The 23,398-nt window shown below is 40.2% G+C and overlaps 2 protein-coding genes across 3 annotated transcripts in view; both read right to left on the reverse strand.

The window, feature by feature from the left end:
• Nucleotides 1-12,051, reverse strand: part of large1 (LARGE xylosyl- and glucuronyltransferase 1) — a 42,675-nt gene extending 30,624 nt beyond the window's left edge. Inside the window, exons 1-2 of one of the 2 annotated variants that reach the window (XM_056260356.1) lie at nucleotides 11,590-12,051; nucleotides 7,730-7,909 (exon numbers count right to left, since the gene is read on the reverse strand). In XM_056260356.1, the coding sequence (XP_056116331.1) occupies nucleotides 7,730-7,835 (106 nt within the window). In that variant the 5' untranslated portion in view covers nucleotides 7,836-7,909; nucleotides 11,590-12,051. Of the gene's footprint in view, nucleotides 1-7,729; nucleotides 7,913-11,589 lie in introns of both variants that reach the window. The other variant, XM_056260355.1, reaches the window with a different exon arrangement.
• Nucleotides 1-23,398, reverse strand: part of slc37a3 (solute carrier family 37 member 3) — a 307,587-nt gene that overhangs the window by 79,577 nt on the left and 204,612 nt on the right. The window lies entirely within an intron of this gene.

Genomic DNA, 23,398 nt, shown 5'->3' on the forward strand with positions numbered 1-23,398 from the left:
TTTTACAAATGTGTTTTATGTCACAAACACAACTCTGCCTGGCATTTATTTGTGAACCGCTTTCTGTGCATTTGTAAATCACTGCACGCATTTGTGAATCTCTTCTTGTGCATTTGTAAATCCCCTCACGCATCTGTGGATTTTGAAACACTTCTAGCGCCGACGTGCAGACAAATCCACAAATAAGTGGACTCCACCCACCGTTTCCTCAAGCCAATCAGATAACAGCCACATTGAGCTGACCAATATAAAAAAAAAAATATAAAAAAAAATAGGAATGATTACATTTTATTTGATTATATTTGAAAAGATTAACTACATTGTTTGTTTTATAAATTGATGTGATTACCTCCATTTTTTTGTAAATTTGTATTTGTTTTTATATTCTAAGTACTCCTGACAGTAAAATAAGCCACTATAAAATGAACCTATGTAAATCCACTCTTAAAAAAAAAAAAAAAAAAAAATACTGTGATGTACCTTGTAACCTCCTTAATCTTAAAAAATACAGTGATACGGATTTTTAGTCATACCTCCCAACACTAATTATAAAAGGTTTATTTGTGCACATGATCATAAATGTTTCACATGTTTTCACAATGATACCATATAAAACATCATAAACTGTTTCAGGTGAATAGTTAATGGTGAATTCAGGGACGTGAGAAGGAAATCACAGTATCTGAAAACCTAGGCTAGACTTTATAATATCATGTCTGTTGCATGCATGTTGTGTAGAGTTTAAAAACCTTAATCCTTTTGTTCATTAACCTTGACAATACAATGACTGTAAAGTAGAATATTCAATATGGCCATAGCAACATAGCTTAAAATGAATGTGTCAAACAAAGATTTACTTAAAAAAAACCTATTTCAGAAACACGTTTGTTTGATTGTTTTGTTGTTGAACCTATGAACACGTAATGCGCATGTGCATGCTGTCGCCGTTTTCACAGATTCGTGTTTTTTAAATTTACGCAGAGATGAGAACGGTATCATTTTCAAAAATCATTTTCAAGAGCTTGCCCTTTGAAACCTATTTCGGGGTTTGCGTTCTCGGGCCACAAGGGCACCGTTGTCGTGTGGATGAACGGCTGGAGTGCATTGAGAGTTTTCTGTTTTCAGTTGAGAACGGTGTTGTGTAAGCGTCCCCAGGCCCTAAGTTAATACCTAATGAATTTTACAATGGAAATTAATCAATAAAAAAACTTAATTAAGCTGGGCAATGATTTTCTCCTAGAGCTGCTGTTCGGCCAAAACAATCTTTGTTGAATGAATTTCCTATTATGCCTGTAAAGCTGCTTTGAATCAATCTATATTGTAAAAAGTGAATGAAGGTGACTTGACTGCACCAGTGCATCCTTAGTTGGGCGGATTTGCTCCGTTACTCCTTCCTTTCTTTGTGAACAACTCAAGACGAGCTTGATCGATGTTGAGTTCGCTGCTGGTGCGATAATGACCTCTTCTCGACCTCCTCTCGAATGCTTTTTGGAGCCTTTGACAGAGCCATGAAGGCCTATGTTGCCATGTCATATGCATTCCAGGTATCCCATACTGCCTTCTTGCCCCTGGTTGCAAATGCAGAGACTGTGTCACAGCCAGTGAAGGCATGGAACACAGGAAGGGCCTTGAATTTATCAGGACCCAGAGAATTGGCAATCCCAAATGCCACCCACAACTCCTCAATATCCAGCTCTGACACATGTGCTATGGCTAGTAGAACCACAACAGTTGGTTCACAGTGCGCAGGGTGATCTTTTTAAATCCTTTTCTTGCAGTATCTGCTGCATGGAGTAGCATCCTTGTATGTGCCTCTTCATGTGTGCAAGGTGTAATCTGATCTGATTCTTGTGGGTGAGATGATTGGTTCTGCATGTTTAAACAGGTAGTCGACATTTCCATATTTCCTGGCCAGAAAGTAAAAGAGCTCTGTTTTGTTTTTATCCACTCCCAGGAAGCTTTTCCAGTTGGTTTGTTTACTTGTTTTTTTCCATCCACCCCCCAAGTCATTGAAGGTTTTAGCTACACCTGGTTTCAACATGTTGATGACTGCTGACCCATCTAATATTTAGACCTGACTGTCTGGGACACTGTTTCGTGAGACACTGTCTGGGGCACTGCTTATACTGTTTTCTAGCCAGATCAGCCTTGTATCCCAAGCGTAGTCCACCATGAAGTGAGAGTGATGGAGGGTAGGCTGATTTTCCTTTTTGAAGAAGTTTTCTAGGTTCCCATCACTGGTCTCACAGGCAATGTAGAGTGAAAAACAATGCACAGTCCTTTTTGTCTTGGACTGTCCTCTTATCGGAGCTGTTTTAAAAAGAGGGAGCTTGTTCCTCTTCAAAGGGGCAGTGATGCGTTGTGTGCCCTGCATCCTGTCTGCAACAAAGAGTTTGTACTCTTGGCCCATCCTCTCTGCAACCCGAACAGCATCCACAACAGCTTGGTCTGCTAATTCTCTTGAGTTCAGCTTCGGAAGGTTGTTGCTGTCCTCTGCGAAGGGGTTTCCCATTTCCTCAATCACATCAACCAGAAACACCCTTACTGCTGAACTCCATGGCATTGTCAAACTCATCACATATGCTGGGTACACACTACAAGATATTCGCGGTGATTTTGGACCAATTTCTCCCCTTCCGACATGCCAATGTCCCGATTATCTTGATGGTTCTACAGATTATCTTATCAGATTTCCCTGTGGTGTGAGGTGTGTTATGAGTGACCGAATCTGCTCAGAAGAACTTCAGAACCAGGAATCAGAAATCCTGTTGTATGGGGGGAACCTTGAGGACAAACGATTATCACATGAAACAAAACAATACACAATCAGAAAGCGAGCTGACGGAAGACTCACCTCCAGCTCATGCTGTAACATGTAAAGTTCATGTTCACACCGTCTCCACGATTTCATCTAACATTTTTCTTTTTTTTCTCTGTAAGGTAACGGACACACCCAACCCATGCCAAAGAACGAGCGCTGATGAAAGCCGACTGTGTTGACTAGAGCCAACGGTGCGGAACACACCGGAAAAACTAAGTCGGCCGACGTTCAAAAACTGCCCGACTGCCGGCTTGGTGTGTCCCTGGCTTAAAAAGCAATCCATACACTATAAGCACAATTTCTTCTTCCGCCATGTTTGTTTACTTTAAAGTCACGTTTGATGCGAGAGATTTTGCGAGATTTCCCTTGTTCACAGGTGGGACTGTATTGTCTGTGAATTAGGGGTGTAACGGTACATGTATTCGTATTGAACCGTTTCGGTTCGAGGCTTCCGGTTCGGTACGCATACAAACCGAATGATTCCTTGGACCATTTTTCCTGCCGACAAAATTCGCGCTGGCGCGACCACCACAACGTTGCGCAACATCAAATGGCAAGCGTAATGAAACCGGAACAAAACTGCGCTATTGTGCTTCACGGATCGTTTATCAGTTCGGAGCAGAGCAGCAACATCTGCAGCGGGAGCCGATCTCGATCAAGCGACACTGTTACAACCGTTACAACACAGCGCTAAGAGATCCAGTGAAGAAAACATTTGAGTTCGCCACTGAAGTAATAACATCGCTGCGAGATCTAGTGAGAAGCATTCAAATTTCTCCGTTATTAACCGTAGTTCTCTATTAGATCAAACAGCACTGACGTGGACACCAGGAGAAACATTGTGCCGTGAATGAACTAGTAATACTTTACGTCCACAGATCAGCAACATTCACCATGGATTTAATATAGTAACACTAACTGTAACCAGTTTGGCTGGAATAGTGAAATACTTTCAAGTACTTCACACATCTTTTTCCAGCACTTCAAAACTCAAATATTATATAAATAAATAGCCTATATGAAGAGTTCAGATGCAAAAGCCTCTATAAGTGCCATTTGAAATTTTCTTCTAGAAATTAGAATGATCATTTTTATGAAGCTTGTACATTTAAGTTCAGTAATTTCACTCAAATGACAATTAATAGGCAATCTTCATTGCCATTTAAGTGAAATTACTGAACTTAAATATACAAGCTTGATAAAAATGATCATTCTAAGAAAATTTCAAATGGCTTTTGCATCTAAACTCTTCATATATTTAAATGTTATTTTTAATGTGATGACCAAAACCTTATTTGTTCATCCTTCAAAGATGACCCCCATTTATAAACCTGAAAGTTTCAAGATGTAGGAAAACTCACTTATTTAAAAAATACTTTTTCTTTTAACAAATAGGAAATTTCTCTGGCATTTCTTACTTTTTGCTGTATCGAAAACGTACCGAACCGTGACTTTAAAACCGAGGTACGTACCGAACCGTGATTTTTGTGTACCGTTACACCCCTACTGTGAATGGAATCTGTTAGTGTGTGGTGTGCTTTCCTGGTCACATCGCGGCACTCCACACACTAGAGGAACAAAATGGATAAAACTATTATTTTTTTATCGTCATGTTTGTGGTCTCTCACATTTTAAAAATATTATAAGATTTAAAAAATCTTTTAGTGTGGCCCCAGCTTCAGATGATAGCTCAGATACTGCGATTTCATTGTAATCCTTCTCACAACGTCACTGAATTCACCATTAACTATTCACCTGAACATGTTGATATTGTATCATTGTAATCCTTGACCATCAAAACATAGGGGTAGACATCACATTTTCCATGTTATCATGTTTGGTTCAGGAGATATAATACAAAATACTTGTGTTTTTTTGTGGAAAAAAATAATAATTCAGTTATGGAGGAAAGCAAAATGGCCACCATGGTTGCCACGAGGCGTTTTTGCGATGGCTCCATTTCTGAAAATGTTCAGGGCCCCAAACTGTATAAGTGTACCAATTTTCATGCTTTTATGAAAAAGTGAACATAATTTTCACATATCACCTAGACTATTAAAGATTTATAGACAATGATGTTTGAAATGTCATTCGTATTGTTTATTTTTATATTACATCCAAAAACAATTTGTTTCATAGCTGGACATGTTGATTAACAGTTAATTAAATTAACCAGAAAAATCTTAAAACATTTTAAATAATACTTGTAATATTTATGTGCAACTTATAATTTTTTTATAAAAAAAATTTTAATAATACGTATACAGTAATAAATTACTTAAAAAACATTTGCAAACTATTAGTTTATAATTATTTCATAGTTAATATATTGTAGTCTCTATATTATTAGGCTATATACAAATAGTGATTTCTTCATTCATTGTCACTGTAATTAGGGGCCAAGCCCCGAAGGGGCTGAAGCACCTATTGTATCTGTTAGTTTTCTTATTAGGGGCCAAGCACCGAAGGTGCTGAGGCACCTTTTGTATCTGTAAGTTTTCTTATTATTATTATTATTCCGTAAATGGAAGTCTATGGCAGCCCTATGAACCGTAAGTAGGAAAATGATGAAATTTGGCACACTTATAGATAAGGTCATGAAAAGTAATTGAGCCAAATTTTGAGTCTCTAGAACTAACTCTATAGCGCAACTCTATACCAGTTCAAAAATTCAACATTGAAATGGTTATAACTTTTGAACCCTTAGATCTAGAAAAATTAAACTTAATACACCTGAATCCACTCATTATGATGATTGCAATCAATATCGTACATTAAGACCCCGCCCATTACAGTAGTGGCCATTTTGAAAAGTACAGTAATCAGTTTTTTTGCTACTCCTCCTTCAAAATTTGTCCAATTTTGTCCAAACATTTGTTAAAATGATCTTTAAACTGAGCCGCTCAGAAATGACTGAACAGATTTTTTAAATTCATCTTTGTTAAAAAGTTATGATGTCGCAAACTTAACGAGGTCGACCCAAAATTGGTTCAGAAGCTATAGCTCGGCCAAAGTTTGATCAATCGAAACGAAAATTGGTACGCTTCATCGGAAGCATGGTCTGAGGGTGCATGCCAAAGTTGGGAACAGCGCCACCTATGGGTCATGAGATATGAAAATTAGCTATTTTGGCCAATAACTTTTGAACAGTTTGTCAGAAAATCATAAATGTGGTATCTATGGATTCCTTGTGTCATGTCGATTCTGGGGATATCAATTTTGCCAGGATTGGATGTACCACGTGTCCGCTATTTTGAATTTTGTCATAATTTGCCATATCTTTTAAAATATTTGACATATCTTCACAAAATTTAGTATGGATCATCATTTGCATAGCCTTAAGGTACCTAAGAAGTTTGAACACAGCGCCACCTAGTGTTCCAAAGGTATAAGGTTTTTTGAAAAAATGCTTATAACTTTTGCAAATATAGTTCAAATTTTAATTTCTTTATGTCATTATATTCCTTGGCTTATACCAATTATAACGATATCTCGTTTGTCATTTTCCAACAATGTGACTGCCAGCGATATTGGGGCAAATGAAAAACAGTTTTTTCGCTACTCCTCCTTCACATTCTGCTCAATTTTGTCCAGAATTTTATCAGATGGTCTTTGGACCAAGCCGCACAGAAATGACTGAACAGATTTTTGATTTTTGCTACCGTTCCCGAGATATTCGTCTATAAAGTTGACCTAGCCTGTGTTTGTTGCCTTATGCTAGTTAGCTTAGCATAATAATTGGTTAGCATGCTAACCAGATGTCATTCTTTCTAATGCGTCTCTTCAGCTATCAGGATAACCATAAGCTACATTAGCATTAGGCTAGCTTAGCATGCTAATCTGGTTAACCTGCTTTGTGTGCTCATTCTTACACTGAAGGATCTCCTCTGCAGCTTGTGATTGTATGTCCTCTGAGTGGCGCAGTCTGCTAAACAATGTGTTACTAATCCTGAGCCGTTCCGGTTGTGGTTTCAAGCCCCATGTTATACAACTTTAAATCATTGTGTAATGTTATGTAATTTGGAGCCAATTGCTGCAGTTTTACCTTTAACAACTCAAGTCTCCGTAAAATTTGAATAAACCACTGTTTATGACTACCATGCTGTGTAAAAAAAAAGGTTATAGCTTTGAAGAAATTCTAATAATTTAATATGTAGCAACTGTTTAACAATGGGAATTTTGATTTGAACAATTGGTAAGTTGAATAAGTTTTCAAATTAAATCCAAATATGTCAAACATGGTCAAAAGGTGCTTGGCCCCGCAATCACTGCTTGCAGTTATATTTAACACAATTATTATTGTTTAATTAGCTCACATGTAAAGAGTTCATGCTTTTTTATGCTTTGTTAACAACTTATTAACTATTAATAGCTTTCTGTGATAGGGAAGGTTTAGGGGTAGAGTTAATATAAGGGTATATACAGTTATATATTATGCCTCCATTACGCCAATGGAGAGTTACTGTAAACCATACATGCCAACATGTATGTGTGTGTGTGTGTGTGCTTAATATATTTGTAAACATTTTAAGGAACACTTAATATGAATAGAGTTCATTTCCAATAAAAGTTGGTTTAAAGCCCTTAATGATATTTTCCCATTTTCCATGACCTAATTCTAAAGTAAGAACTATTTACTCCTAATAACCATTCATCAATTCCTTTACTATGACCTAATTAAACAATAAGAATTGTGTTAATTAGTGACATGAATGAAGAACTGTATATAGCCTATTAATACAGTATATTAACAATGTAGAGACTACAATAACCTATAAATAAACTAAGAGTTTGTTAATAATTTGTATTTATTACTGTGTACTTATTATAAAGTGTTACCAACTTTCCTATAGAAATTCTCAGCGCCGTGTTTCATGCTCATGGATTCTGTGATGCGTGCTGTCGTACCTGTGAAGTTTGCGGATGACAGATAGAGCCAGGTGAGGGCCGGGATAAAGATCAGGGCGAGGGAGGCAGCCACAAACTTCCTGCGCCCACGACACATTCCCAGCATCCTCTGCGGCCAGAGGGTGTCTGTTCAGAGACCTCTATGTGGGCATCAGCTTTTTGGATGGGGGGTGCATGGCACTGCTAAGTAAAAATACAAAATAAAAAAGTGTTAGCCATTGCACAAATTGATTGATGATAACAAAATGCTCATCTACCAGAATAAGTAAAACACCAAAATGACTTCAACTGGCAACCCAAATAGATTTTAGATTTTGAACTATCTGCATTATATTAAAGCAGGGGTCTCAAACTCGCGGCCCGCGGGCGATATTTTGTGGCCCCCTACTTGACATTAAAGTTTAATGTTAGTGCGGCCCGTCGTTGCGTGTGCCGCGTTTTTTTTTTTTTTTTTTTTTTTTATCCCTTATGGGCTACCATAGATAGTCTCGTGACAGCTTATGGTGGGTTTGTTGTCAATAGTTGTCATAGACAACCGCGAAGTACAAACATACTGCGCCTGGAAAAAATGAGCGCGTCGCTTCAATTATGAGCGCGCTTCCCGCGCGCCTACATTTGAAATAACTAACTTGAGCGCGCAAAATATGTGAGCGCGATATGTGAACGGACCCCTTGGCGAGCTACCACCAATCAGGCCACGAGCTACTGGTAGCTCGCGAGTGACGTGTTGGAGGCCCCTGCTCTAAAACAATGTGAGAATAATCATGTTGAGCTTGTAATATGTGTCCAACAGGTTGATAAGAAGGTTTGCTTTGATTTGTGCAAAGTCAGTAATTTGCCTGAGGTACTATACATGTGTGGAAAGAATTCAATAAGACGGGCAGACATGACTGCAAATATTTGTATTTCAAAAGCAATAATTGTTTTTCTAAGTATAATAAAAGGAAATCCAAAAAAACATTCAATATCATATTGTGTTGTATAAAGAAAATAAAAAGGACATGAGCAAATATAAGTATCACAAAGATGTGTTATAAGGAAAAGAAAAAGAATGTTTGTAAAATGAACTTCAACTGTCAGAAGGACAGCTCATGAAGAACCAATCATGAACAGAAAGGAATGTTCAAATTCAGAGGAACAGTTCAGAAGAAACGTTAATAATAAAGATTGAGAAGATTGGATCAGTTGTGCTCCTTTTTTGGAATACTTGAATACTATTTTTTTTTGTGGAATACTTGATGCGGCCCATCCTGACCCAGACTCTCCCTCCAGCGGCCCCCAGTTAAGTTGAGTTTGAGACCCCTGTATTAAAGGGATAGTTCACCCAAAAATAAATAAATTCTGTCATCATTTACTCACCCTCAAAATGTTCCAAACCTGTATGAGTTTCTTTCTTCTGTTAAACACAAAAGAAGATATTCTGAAGAAAGTCTGTATCCAGACAGTTGAGGGTAGCCATTGACTTCCATTGTTTGGAAAAAAAATACAGTTGGAGTCAGTGGGGACCAGAAACTGTCTGGTTACCGACATTCTTCAAAATATCTTCTTTTGTGTTCAATAGAAGAAAGAAAATACAGGTTTGGAACAAAATGAGGGTGAGTAAATGATGACAGAATTTTAAGTTTTTGGGTGAACTAACACTTTAATTTGACTGTTTTGAATATTTTCCTTTGAACTCAAGTTTGTCTAAGTGTACATGAAGTGTGCCATTTGGGACAGGGCCCAGGTTCCAAATAAAAGAGAAATTCAAATAAGATTAAGCACTTTTCATTTGTCAAGTAATTTATTAATTGTATTATCCAACAGCATACCACATATTTAATATACAAATCAAGTTAATGCGTTTCCAGAAAAAAAAAAATCGTAATTGTGATATAAAATGACTCATACTGTGATAAAAGCCACTCAGGTTACCTTTACGAAATTCAAACCTAAAAACTTTCAGTCACCAGCCAAGATCTGCACCACTTAACATCACAGCACCATCTCAAGTTAATGAACATGTTCAGATGTCTTACTGCAGTGCTAAAGAACAGGCTGGAACATTTATCTTGAGGTTGGTTTCTCAGATTCAGCAGCTGCTATGTCAGCACTAAAGACAATATTCTAGCTGTGGCAATGCAAAGCATCTGAGAGTAAATCCGACTATGTTCAAATCTTCATATTCCCCACTTAAGAACAAAAATACAGATCAATGCTGTTACTCGCCAATATACCACTAATGAACACTGGAAAGTACTAATGTCTATGGTAGTTTATTTGCTACATTCATGATGACAATACTCAGCTTTTAACAAACTTATTTTATCAATACTTTTTAATCAAAATAATGTAAAGGGAACCTAAATTTTGTCATCTAAATTAGCATGAACAATTATTTACCTTTATTCATCAGTGTTATAGAGAATTACAAAAATATGTATTTTTGACCAAAGTATGCACTCTAGGGGGAAAGTCAGCTGTGTATTTCAGTTTAAAAATCTATGTGCCTTTTATATTCATGGCAGAGTTAAATATCGTAGATCTTCCAGCCAAGTTTCTCTAACTCCAAATTTAATATAGCACAATTGTAGGCCTATATAATTAGAAGCAGCATCATATATTCAATCAATAAAGCAATTCCTTAGAAATACAATCAAAGACATGGCTGGCATTGACTGTTTGAAGAGCCTTTCACTTCAGTCAAAACATTTACCGTGACATCCTCAGACTTCTGTGGGTAATTAAATTATCATAAATCAATGAAAATAAGCATGAATAGTGCAGGTGACTGGATTTAATTAAAACCATCTAAAGAATTACCACGATAACCAGTGCCTGGGGCTAAAAAATTACTATATAAACTATAGTTTCACTCAAAATACCACAGACACTATCATTGTTAGTGCAGCAAAGCTGTGGTAAATATTAGCACTGTAATAAACGGATGAAAACTAATATTCTGAAAACTTCTGACACTGTTTGAACGAGTCGTATGCATTACTTTTATGATGATCGGATGCACTTTTTTTGGGCTTCAAAAATCTAAATCTAAGGTACCATTCACTCACATTATAAAGCTTGGAAGAGCCAGGATATTTTTTAATATAACTCCGACTGTGTTTGGCTGAAAGAAGAAAGAATACTCATTGGATGGCTTGTTTAGGGTGAGTCAATTATGGGGTAATTCAAATTTTTGGGTGAATTTCTACTTTTGTCAAATTTGATTAAACTTTTCCCAGACAGCAACATGTCATCCCAGATCCGGCCCACATCTGGTACACGTGAATCCACACGTACCAGATGTGAGCCGGATCTGGGCCGACATGTTGCTGTCTGGGTTATTTTTGTTACATGAAGGTCGCTCCAGGTCGCATTAAAAAAAGGAGAGCTACTTCTTTTCAAATGACTTTTACGTATTGGCTTTAGAGATCGTTGTTTCTTTTTGAAAACAGTGTTTATAAACTGTTTTAATATTTGTGATTCAATACACAAATTTAAATGTCCCTCGCTCAGGTATGGCAGTGACATCATTATCCGTAGCAAGATAAAGGAGCCGGCCATTTTATTACAAAAATATTTAAAATATCAGTTCACTCGCATAATTAATGTTGATTTGAGATGTGATGGAAATGGCATTTGCTCTTAACGGTTCAGGGGAAATGACGCACGTATGTCTTTTGTTGAACAATGTTAGTGAGCGAATAAAATGAACTAATGAGAGAATGAGTGTTTTATTAGACTTTATTAAGGATGAATCAACAAAGGCCAAAGTGGCATATAAACATTGATTATGTATTACAGTTGAATACACTTAACTGTAGTAATTGTAATTTATTATGGTTGGAAATTGTATGGCTGTTATATGCATGCCGTCTCACCTGTGATGCTGAAATCACTGTGACTGGACAAGTCCTTTACTGACAATAAAATATAAAACAACAGACGAACAGATGATCTTCAGTATCCGTATGATATGTGCATGAATGAAGAACTGACGGCTTTATGCCAATCGTCTTCACCAATCCAGTCAGAATCACCGTGAGGGAATATCACAGATATGTCAGTGTCTCAGGTCGCATTTGTGTCCATTTCAGATCCAAGATTAGCGCGTGAAAATGCCGCATGCTGGATTTGATGAATGCGGTGGGTTTTTTAGTAAAGATATGCTGGAAATATCGTCTTCTGCTTCCCTGCACGCGAGTTATACATCACATTCCGCAAACCGCGCCGTTTATTCGATCAATTATCTGATATCGTTGCGTATAATGTGAAAACTGCGGCCTCTCTACACAACACTCCCTGTTTGTTTCCCATCCTCCTTCAGTTCTCATTCCCAACATATCCTCCAATCACTGCCTCAATCCACAATCCAGTCCAGGCGGCTGTGTTTTCACTAAAACCCGGGAATGGATTTGATCCTGCTCTGCTTTCAGCTTCACAGTACTGTACAAGAAAGCATCAAAAATGTAGCTAGCATGAGCTAAACTGTTTCTTTTGATAGCTTTGAAGTTTGTAGTTCCCCTTTGCAGTTTTGTCTTTGTGTTAGTCGCCCTTCCTGAACATATTATGAATACAAATTCAGGCCTGGATGTTCTTGTCAGATACTGGGCTCTTGTCTATAACAAAATTTAATAATGTACACAGATAATTAATTAATTGTTATTTTGCAAACATTGTAAATATAATTGGAAAACTTGTAATTTGTACAATTACTCATTTTGTCATTTGTAAAGATCCTTTATAAAGAAACGAACAATGCGATTACTAAAAGAAATGAAGGAAAATATAACTGCAGTGTGCAAATAGGCTAACCATAGTTTAGACACTGTTTAAATGAGATCCCTTATTTTTAGCTCAGTTTTTTTTACAGCAAAGTCCATCTTGAATCTTCACTGAAAGTTAGGGATCATATGGTGTATATGATGACTCGTATTTGACATTTAAATTTAGATGAAGTACATATCGTCAGGACTTTAGAGGGATGTGAAGACATCGGTTGCAGCTCAAAACCTTATTTTATCACATAAGAGTTTGTTTCATTATTCATACCACAACAATAAATGTCTTTATAGAAATTGTACAATATATTATTGTGAAAAAGACATAAAATTGTCTTTTCATTTTAAATGGACAGATATTTAATCATGTCTGGCAACTTGAAAAGTGTGTTTAAGTCTGTCTAAAAAGTTAAACATTTAATGATCTAAGCATTTCACAAGATTTCTATATAAGGAAAGCCAAAGCAAGGTACTCTCAGTACACTATTATAATTTTATACTATTATAACTTAACAACATTAATGCATTTATTTCTGTTCAGAGGGATGTAAACCGATATAAAAAGATTATTCCTTATCCTGTGGCTCTCTCTAGTGGACAATATTAATATCACAGCCTTCATATTTCAGTTGAAATGGCTGACAGTTTAGAATTTGCTGTTAGCCTCCTGAGAGCATCATAAATTCAAGAAACTATTAGCATGTTTGCTCAAAATTACTTGTTTTCCATACAGTATGTACAGTGTTTTTAGAAGTTTAGGCTTTGTGCAGACAAGATATAGATATAATAGTCATAATGGGTCATACCAGTCACATGTAAAAATTGTATCTCCAAACTGTTTAATAGATCAAATTTCTTTTGATAACTTGTCAGCATGGTCTAGACCTGATGTGTGCAAAGTTTGCCGAAGGACTGCCAAACGTCATCTGACTGGGAAACTTTTCTTTTTCTTTTACAAATTAGAATGAGTTCACAATAGGAATAGCTCATCTCTAAAACATTGAATAACAGTTTTAAATGACAAAAAAAAAAAAAAAAAACTTTTAATTGTGCAATTGTAAAAACAAAGAACATTCACTCAATCAGTAAGGGAGTAATTACTCACTCATTTACAAACTCATTAATTAACTTACTCTTATCCAGAAACTCACTGTGGCGTCAGATGTCAAGCCTGTGTCAGGCTGGGGGGGGGGGGGGGGGGGTAAGATGAGCCATTTTTTACTTATGTGGTCCTTGAGAGAAAATTGGGCAGGAGTACAATGAAAGTATCTAAAGAAATTTCAGGATGTGTCCTTTCATTTTAAATGAACAGAATACATAAATGGCAAAGGGTTCTAAAAATGTGGCTTCTTATAAAAAAGTGTTCATGTGGCTCAGTTTACCCCAGGTTAGGGCTAAGTTGATTCGAGTCAGTGGGTAAGTTGCACCATCTAGGTGTAAACTAAACTTACTACATAAATGAATATGATTCACATTTTAAAGATAATTTACCTCTCTTAAAAACAAATTTAATAATAAAATTCCCTTTTACAAATAGCCATATTTCTTTTTTTTAAAGCCAACTTAACATAAAACCAAATGAAGTTGTAATTTCAATATTACAACTTAATTTTAATTGTTTGCATTTCTGAAACTATGTTGAAAACCAAAGTTGTAACCTTCCCCAAAACAGACTAAACAGAGAGTGTGTTAAGTAATATTAAATAAAATCTGAATTAGAATGAATGAATAAATGTCACTGAAACTAATAAACATATAGTTAAAAGGTTCTTGGCATGGAAACCATTCTGGTTAGGCCATTAGGGACTACAGTTGGAAAGATATATATGATTAATAATATGATTAATATATGATGATAATCTGGTAATAAGCATCTTCTGGTTCTTATCAGAGAAGAATTTGGTGTAGTTGCACATTGCTCCTATCAAATAAACAACAACAATAAAAAAAGATAAACTAAACCAGTTGCGTAATATTACATTGAAATTATATGAGTTTATACTTCAAAGATTTAACTTAACTAGTGCCTTATGGTGGGGTAAGTTAAAATGTAAGTTAAAACATTTGGCTCACTTTGCCCCATAGCTGCCATTTTGGACAAAACTAACTTACCAATTCAGGCTAATATTTAGCTAAATTATTTGCATGGTTCCCTTTCGAGAGGTTCCTCCTATTGCGTAAGTAGCTTACGCTATGGGAAAACTCCTTTTCTCGAGAAATATTGAAGTCTTTATGTAAAACGCATTGCAGCTGCACAGCATACAGCAATGAGCGAGGCAGCTCGGTCATTGGCTGTGCTGCGGCAACTTTACGAACCTATGACGGGGCGACTCTGAACCCGCTTCCAATTAGCATGCTTCGCGCCCGCGCGCGTCAGAGCCCGCCAAGATGGGCGTGGCCAAGGGCTATATATTGGGTGCCCCGTCGTCTGAGTTCTTTAGATTTAATCTCCTTCAGCAAAGACCTTCTCTTCGCTGGATCCTCCGGATTTTTGGAGTCTTTTCGCCCCCCCCCGCCGTCGACAAGCCTACAGCAGGACTGCTACGAGGACGCCGGCGCCTTCAGCCGCCTTCGATCGCCTTCTGCTAAGCCATCCGGCGCACATCACCTCTATATCCTTTTACAAAGCTACCAGTGTTCGCCCCCGCAACACTTTTTCTAAAAGAGCAAATTAACTGGGCGTTGTTTCAAATGCCTTCCTGCGCCTCGTGTCGAGGCCCTCTTCAGGACGGGGATCGTCACATCATTTGCACCCGCTGCCTGGGACCGGACCACGCAGAGGCTGCCCATACCCGAGGCGGATGCCCCGAGTGTGACGCCCTGGGCCTCACCGAGCTGCGCGCTCGCTTCGCCGCTTTCGCCGCGAAAGAGCCCACCATCACCGTGCTACCATCTAATGCTACCGTGCTAATTTCCCGCTTTTACTGGGGAAGTGTTTATAACTGTGGGGACAGTGCTTATGTGTAGTGGTGCACACATGACAGTGGGCACACAATCTACATTTATGGGGCGTCCAGCCTGAGCTGGGGAAGCATTTGGCACTGCTTTGACAGTTTTGACATGTGGGAATGCGCACTTTAGTGTGGACACGTGACCCTTTAATGACACTGGCAGAAAATGGCTCTTTATGTGATTTCTGTGTGTCGCCGTAAAAACGGCGTTTGTTTGCAGGTGAGCGAGCCGTGCGGCTGGCCCATTGGCTGCTGTACAGACATTTCCAGCCGCCTGTAAGGGGACTGGGTAATGCTTTAAACGTTTTGGAGAGAGCGGTCCGGCTTTGCGAGACACGCGCTCTCTCTCTTTCTCCCTGTAGCTAGGAAGACTTACGAGGCTCTGGGTTCAGCACAATCTTGGGGCGAGGGCCCCGTCGCTCGGGCGGTTGCCTCCTGTTGGCAGAGCGCGAGCGGCGTCGGAAGTCAGTTTCAGGTCTGGGCTGAGAGACGGTAGGTGCTGTCTTGACTCGCTGCTGCTGAGGTGGCTTTTGGCGGCTCTGCGATGAGCTAGATCGCTCGGGCAGGAAGTGACGCATAGCCTGCGAATCCTTACGGGCTTCGGTGAAGCGCTCAGCGAACCGGGGGGCAGATCCTTGAAACTTTAGACTTGCTCCTTGTGACTTTAGACTTGACTCGGACTTGTGCCTATTTACTTGAAATGACTTGTGGAAAAAAAAAATTCAATTATTGTGTATTTTTTATTCGTCATAAGAGGGAGCGTGGGCGAGTTGTTATTTATTTAGTTCTGTATTATGGCAAATCAACCGGGAGCTCCCCGCGAAGGCGCGCGCGCGCGTCTTGATCCCGACTGCTCCTATGATGTCACTCGTTGTCACTTGGTCAGTCAGTTAGCGACTCGACGATGTCTGACAAGAAACGAAAATATCTTTCTGGCCAAGAAAAACGACAAAAAAGAGCCTGGAAGAAGAGAATAAGCAAGAAGATAAAGGTACGTAAGCCTGTAGGCTTAATTTTCCGATTTCTGTAATATGGATAATCTGCACTAAAAGTCTTATATTAACATTAGCCTACATCGTGCTTGTATTAATTTTCTACAGTTGTTTAACTTACATGCTAATAACATGCTGCATAAAATTGGTTTAGTATTAGGCCAATACCATTTGCTGTGGTGTTACTGTTAAAGCATTTAACAGAACAATATAAACCCAGTTTGGATTCTACACTAAAGGGCTAACATTAGTTGACTCCTTATGTCTCCTTAGGAGCACTATTAAAGTAACGTTATATGCTGCCAGTAAGCAAAGCTCCAGCTGTTGGTGAGTATAAAGGAGCTGTAAAATGATAACCTTCTGCATTTTAAAAATTAGGTCTAACTTTATGTATAATTATTTTCTTTATTTGGATTGGATTTTAATAGTTATATTGAAATGTTACCTTATTCTTAATATTGTTACTATTGATCTTGTTTGTGGTGTTTTAGATGTTAATTTTGTTTATTTGAAAAATCTATTTATTATTTTATATAATATTATATTTAAATGTTATTCTATTTGCTCTATTTAATTTAAATTTTATATATATATATATATATATATATATATATATATATATATATATATATATGTGCTGTAGTTTGTGACTCTTAAACTCTGGTGTCAATAAAAATGTATCTTTGTTCAGTGATAATCACTTTATCTGTCTTTTTATTCAGCAAGTTAATCAGTGTGTGTGTGTGTTTGTGTGTCTTGCACTGCCATTCAGCTCAGTGGTATCATCATTTTCCTGTTAGACATCAAACATAGTATATACAGTATAATATAGTTATATAGTATGGTATAGTTATAAGGTAGTCATTGCTTTTCTTTAGGCCTTAAAACGGTCAAAGGGGCCTCCAACCAAATTTTGCTTAGGGCCCCCAAAGGTCTAGGGCCGGCTCTGCTAACAGTGGTTTGTGTGTTAATGCTTTAATAACAAATAATTTATCAGGAGCATTTATGCTCATGTGTATGGTGGCGACACGGAGGTAGGCTACAGAAAAAAAGTATTTTTGCGGGCGGGAGCGGGACAAAACATAAATGTTGCGGGCGGGAGAAAGTAATAAAGAAAGTAGTTAAGAACGTCAGTTATAACGACCCACGTATTAAAAAATAGTCGGGTTTAAATCATTTAAATTATTAGATTTGTTTTCTTAAAATTTCCATATAATATTTTGTGTAATGGGATCAAATCACCTGGATGTTTAGAGTAAGAACATACAAACTTTGGCATACAGTACTAATTTAGAATGCAATTTCTTTTTCGTTTTTTTTACAAGATGGGAAAAGTTGTATTAATTCTTGTTTACTTGTGTTCATTTAATTTATTTTTATTTTAGAGCATTTAAAGTGCTTCTTAATGCTAATTTATTTATTACACACAAGTTAATTTATTTAGTTTTGTAACCCATCAGCCCTCTGTGTCTAAATAAGTAGGCTAATAAAAGTCCCAGAGTTAAAAAATGTGTAAAACTAGCCTGTGTGCGACTTGGTATGACTTGATGACTAAGTTGCGACTTGACTTGACTTGACTTGACAAAGAGTATGACTTGACTTGACTTGACCCTTACAACAGAATGACTTGACTTGACTTTGACTTGCAATGTTAAAGGGATACTCCACTTTTTTTGGAAATAGGCTCATTTTACAACTCCCCCAGAGTTAAACTGTTCAGTTTTACCGTTTTTGAATCCATTCAGCCGATCTCCGGTTCTGGCGGTACCACTTTTAGCATAGCTTAGCATACATCATTGGAGTGGACAAGACCATTAGCATTTCTAAAATAAAAATGACCAAAGAGTTTCGATATTTTTCCTATTTAAAACTTGACTCTTCTGTAGTTACATCGTGGACTAAGACCGACGGAAAATGTAAAGTTGCGATTTTCTAGGCTGATATGGCTTGGAACTATACTCTCATTCCTGCGTAATAATCAAGAAACTTCACTGCCGTACCATGAGTGCAGCAGGCGTAATGATATGACGCAGCGCCTGAAAATAGGCCACCTTCCTTCAACACAACGGAAATATTTTCAGGCGCTGCGTCATATCATTACGCCTGCTGTAAAATGAGCCTATTTCCAAAAAAAGTGGAGTATCCCTTTAAGACTTGGACTTGACTTGAGACTTGCATTTAGTGACTTACTCCGACCTCTGCTATGCACCCCCACCCATAAGCACTGTCCATACAGTCTTAAACATTTCCCCAACTCACACTGTGAGCATTACGGATGTGGCGAGCGTGCCTGTAATCTCACACGCACCCCTGCACTCGGCATTCAACAAAGCTGCTCAGCGCGCGCCCGCGCCTCTGAGAGCTGTAAGCTCAGTATTAGCACAGGGCGATTTGCCGGCGGGAGCCATACGTCACTGCGACACGCCCCCAGCCAGCATTCAGCCCATATCTGTGCGAGCGAAAGCTTGGGAAAATATCCCCGGCATGCCGAAATGCGTTTTGAACATAATAAAACACGGTTACTCGCTTCAATTCGCTCGCAGACCGCCCCGCTTCACAGCGGTGGTCGAGACAAAAGTGAGAAAAGATGTTTCACATGTTCTACGCACGAGGTGCTCAAACTGATAGAGAAGGGCGCTATAGAAACAGTCCCTCCCTCTATGAGCGAGGCGGGTTTAACAGTCGCTATTTTCTCGTCCCGAAGAAGGATGGTGGTCTCCGCCCCATTCTAGATCTCAGACATCTGACCAAAGCTTTAATGATTCGCTCGTTCAGAATGTTAACAACCAAGCATATCCTCGCGCAAGTTCGCCCGGGGGATTGGTTTCTATCAGTGGATTTGAAAGACGCTTACTTTCACATTCCGATAGCGCCTCATCACAGGCCATTTCTGTGATTCGCTTTCGAGGGACAGTCATACCAGTACACAGTACTACCATTCGGCCTGTCACTGGCACCCCGTACATTCACGAAATGTATGGATGCAGCACTTTCCCCCCTGAGACAGCGGGGGGTGCGAATACTGAATTATCTCGACGATTGGCTAGTCCTAGCACAATCAGAGAGCCAGTTAGTGACACACAGGTCTTGGATTATCAGTCATCTAGAATGCCTGGGTCTAAAAATCAATTTGGCAAAGAGCATGCTTCCCCCAGTCAGAATATTTCTTTTCTGGGAATAGTGCTAGACTCAGTGCAGATGACGGCGCGCCTCTCATCAGAGCGCGCGCTCACTATCCGGCGCCTTGCAACATCGTTCAGAGCGGGCGCGCGCGCCCCGTCAAGCGATTTCAAAGGATGCTCGGTCTCATGGCCTCGGCATCAGCTGTACTCCAGCTAGGATTGTTGCACATGCGTCCTCTCCAATGCTGGCTCAAAAGTGGCTCAGGCCACTTTTTAATCAGAGCGAATCACGGCTGCATAAAAAGCCCTGACGCCCTGGAAAGCTGTCGACTGGTATCAGTCCGGTGTGAGTTTGGGCGTGAACACAAGGAGAAAAATGATCACGACAGATGCCTCCAAAATAGGTTGGGGGGCCCTTTACGAGGGCAGGCCTGTCTCCGGCTTGTGGTCAAACCCGGAGAAGCGCCTACATATAAACTGTCTGGAATTGAAAGCGTTAGCTTTGGCTCTCAGAGCCCTGCTTCCGTACCTGAAGGACGAGCACGTCCTGGTCCGAACGGACAACATGACGGTAGTCTCGTATATAAATCGTCAGGGTGGACTCAGGTCGAGCTCCCTGCACTCGATGGCCAGGGAACTTATCCTATGGTCCCAGCGCAACCTGCGCTCGCTGAGAGCAGCGCATTTGCCAGGTGTTCTGAACCAGGGAGCGGACATGCTGTCCAGAGACAAAGTTCTCCCAGGAGAATGGTCTCTCCACCCCCTGACGATTCAGTGATTATGGCAAACCTTTGGCAGAGCAGAGTTCGACCTCTTTGCCTCCAAGGAAAATGCGCACTGCCCTCTCTTCTTTTCAAAGAGCACAGACGCGCTCGCCCAAATCTGGCCGAGCCGCCCGCTGTATGCCTTCCCTCCGGTCGCGATGCTACCTCAGGTCATCAGTCGGATCAGGGAGGAGAAATGTGCAGTGCTCCTGGTAGCCCCACTCTGGAAGAACCAGACGTGGTTTCCAGAACTGATGCAGATGATGCAATCTGCCCCATGGCCGATTCCGCTGAGGCTAGATCTCCTCAGGCAGGCCAACGGGATGATCCTCCATCCCCGCCCAGATCTGTGGGCCCTCCATGCATGGCCCCTCAACGGGTTCCCGGGAACCTCCCCAGTGGAGTGTTGAGAACCATCACTGAGGCGCGAGCGCCCTCTACGAGGCGCTTATATGCCCAGAAATGGAGGGTGTTCAGTGACTGGTGTAAATCCAGGAACCTGAACCCTGAAACATGCGAAGTACCGAGTGTACTCGTTTTCTTACAAGAGCTGTTGGAGGCAGGCCGCACCCCCTCCACGCTCAAAGTATATGTGGCTGCCATAGCGGCATCACACAACCCTGTAGAAGGACGCACACTAGGGAAAAACTACCAAGTTGTTCGTTTCCTGAGGGGCGCCAGGAGGATAAATCCCCCACGTCCCCCCTCAGTGCCGATCTGGGACCTGGCCACGGTCCTGGACGCACTCAAGAGTGCCCCGTTCGAACCCCTCCGAACTGTGCACCTTAAACAGCTCTCGCTCAAAACTGCTCTCTTGCTGGCTCTCGCCTCGGTCAAGAGAGTGGGCGACCTGCACGCGCTGTCATCAAGCGCTGCCTGCCTGGAATTTGGACCTAACGACAGCAGAGTTGTCCTTAGGCCAAAACACGGGTATATTCCTAAGGTGCTCTCTACACCCTTCAGAGCAGATCTCTGGCCGCGCTATCGTCTCCAGCAGACGAAAATTTACTAATTTACTCTGCCCGGTCAGGGCGCTCAGAATATATTTGGAACGTTCTGCCCTGTTCAGACAGACAGAGCAACTGTTCGTATGCTTTGGCGGCCGCACCAAAGGTCTCGCTGTTTCAAAGCAGAGAATATCGCGCTGAATAGTTGATGCTATAGCGCTGGCTTATGAAGCCAAGGGCCTTCAGTGCCCCTTGGGCATCAGAGCTCACTCTACGAGAGGCATGGCCTCCTCGTGGGCGTGGTCGAGTGGGATACCCATTCAAGATATTTGTGCGGCAGCAGGCTGGGCCTCACCGTCAACATTTATCAGGTTTTATAACCTACAGGTCCCCTCATTGCACTCCAACATACTGTCGATCTAACTATGCATAGGCTGGAGTGTGTACATGCTGAGCATTATCTCCTCCCTTATAGGGTCCGTCTCTGACTGACTTAGAGGGGTTTTCATGCATATCAGTACATACAAATGTGCTTGTGTGTTTTCTCTGGACGCCCATTGGGCCGTTCCACATTGTCCCTTATAAAGCCCGCCTTCGGCCGGCTCGTTGGATAATTACTTTGCTTAAAGGCTCAGGCATCTGCCTCCGGCTTAATAGAGCAAAGTCAGCTCGCACGGCGTTTTACATGGTGTTCCCATAGCGTAAGCTACTTACACAATAGGAGGAACCTCTCGAAAGGGAACGACTCGGTTACCAACGTAACCTCGGTTCCCTGAGAGGAGGGAACGAGTATTGCGTAAGCTGCCGTGCTTGTGCTTGGTCAGTTCGCTTCAGTCGATTGAACCTAAAGAACTCAGACGACGGGGCGCCCAATATATAGCCCTTGGCCACGCCCATCTTGGCGGGCTCTGACGCGCGGGCGCGAAGCACGCTCATTGGAAGCGGGTTCAGAGTCGCCCCGTCATAGGTTAGTGCAGTTGCTGTGCAGCTGCAATGCGTTTTACATAAAGATTTCAATATTTCTCGAGAAAAGGAGTTCATTAACCCTTCCTGGGTTGACATTTCATTCAGTAACATTAGGCAATTTTGATTTATATGCTGTTTAATGTTGATGATGATATAGCTTGTTTCTGCTTCTTCTTTGCCTGTGTTTTGATCAGGAGATTCAGTAGGCCTACTCTTTCAGAAGATGTGTCACAGCGCCCCCTACCAACAGTGAAAACACGGAAAGCTGGAAATTCCGGGATGGGTCAGTCTGCGGACTACAAGAGAGGGGCATAACTTGAAGTAACTTTTAGCAGTAGACGTAACTCTTAGGCTGCGTCCGAAATCGCATACTCTCTTGAATAGGTACTTATTTTGAACTTGAGTAATTACTTCAGGGCTGCTAAAAATTATGTTCAATATAGTATCATATGCACACCAGAATCTGGCTGGAAGTAGAAGGTCATCCAGGTACTTTTTTGCCTACTCTTTTATCATTACTGTGAATTTGGACATACTGCTTTTCAAGTCAAGTCAAATCATCCTCATTTATATAGCGCTTTTAACAATGTAGATTGTTTCAAAGCAGCTTTACAGAGATAAACTTAATATAATTTAAGGTAACAGAGATTGGTTTGGTTTTATAGCAGTTCTTGAATAATGTTATTTTCCAGTTAAAGTCAGTTTCGATTGATTCACTTCCGTTGAAATGATCATTTGTTATTAAATTAGGGGCCGCTAAGATGATACCGTTCTCTCTAAACAGAGAGGCGTTCACATGCGCATTAAGAATTGATTCTATAGTTATGTGCGTTTGAATATATGTGCGCAGGTTTGTAATTCCCTACAAACCATGCCTAAACAAACTACTTGTCTTGCCTATAAATTTTGAAACAGAATTGTATTTTATTTTATCACTTCGGGTTGGTACGTGAACCCTAATTTCCACAACGCTTTATCTGTAGAGTGGAATAGGGATCCTCCATAGGGAGAGGCTAGTTGGCACTTCAGCACTGCGTTGTCATCGGGTCCAGGCGAAGGTCCTTCGTCAGATCTGGAAACGGCCTGGATCCGGCAGGCTGCGGGAAAACCTTGGGATAAACAAAGACACTAAAATTAGCGTAGATGCCATTCTTCTTATGATGTAAC

This window comes from Rhinichthys klamathensis, unplaced genomic scaffold (assembly GCF_029890125.1).
Source record: "Rhinichthys klamathensis goyatoka isolate OS25496 unplaced genomic scaffold, OSU_Roscu_1.1 h1tg000176l_1, whole genome shotgun sequence".
In the NCBI taxonomy this organism is placed as follows: Eukaryota; Metazoa; Chordata; class Actinopteri; order Cypriniformes; family Leuciscidae; genus Rhinichthys; species Rhinichthys klamathensis.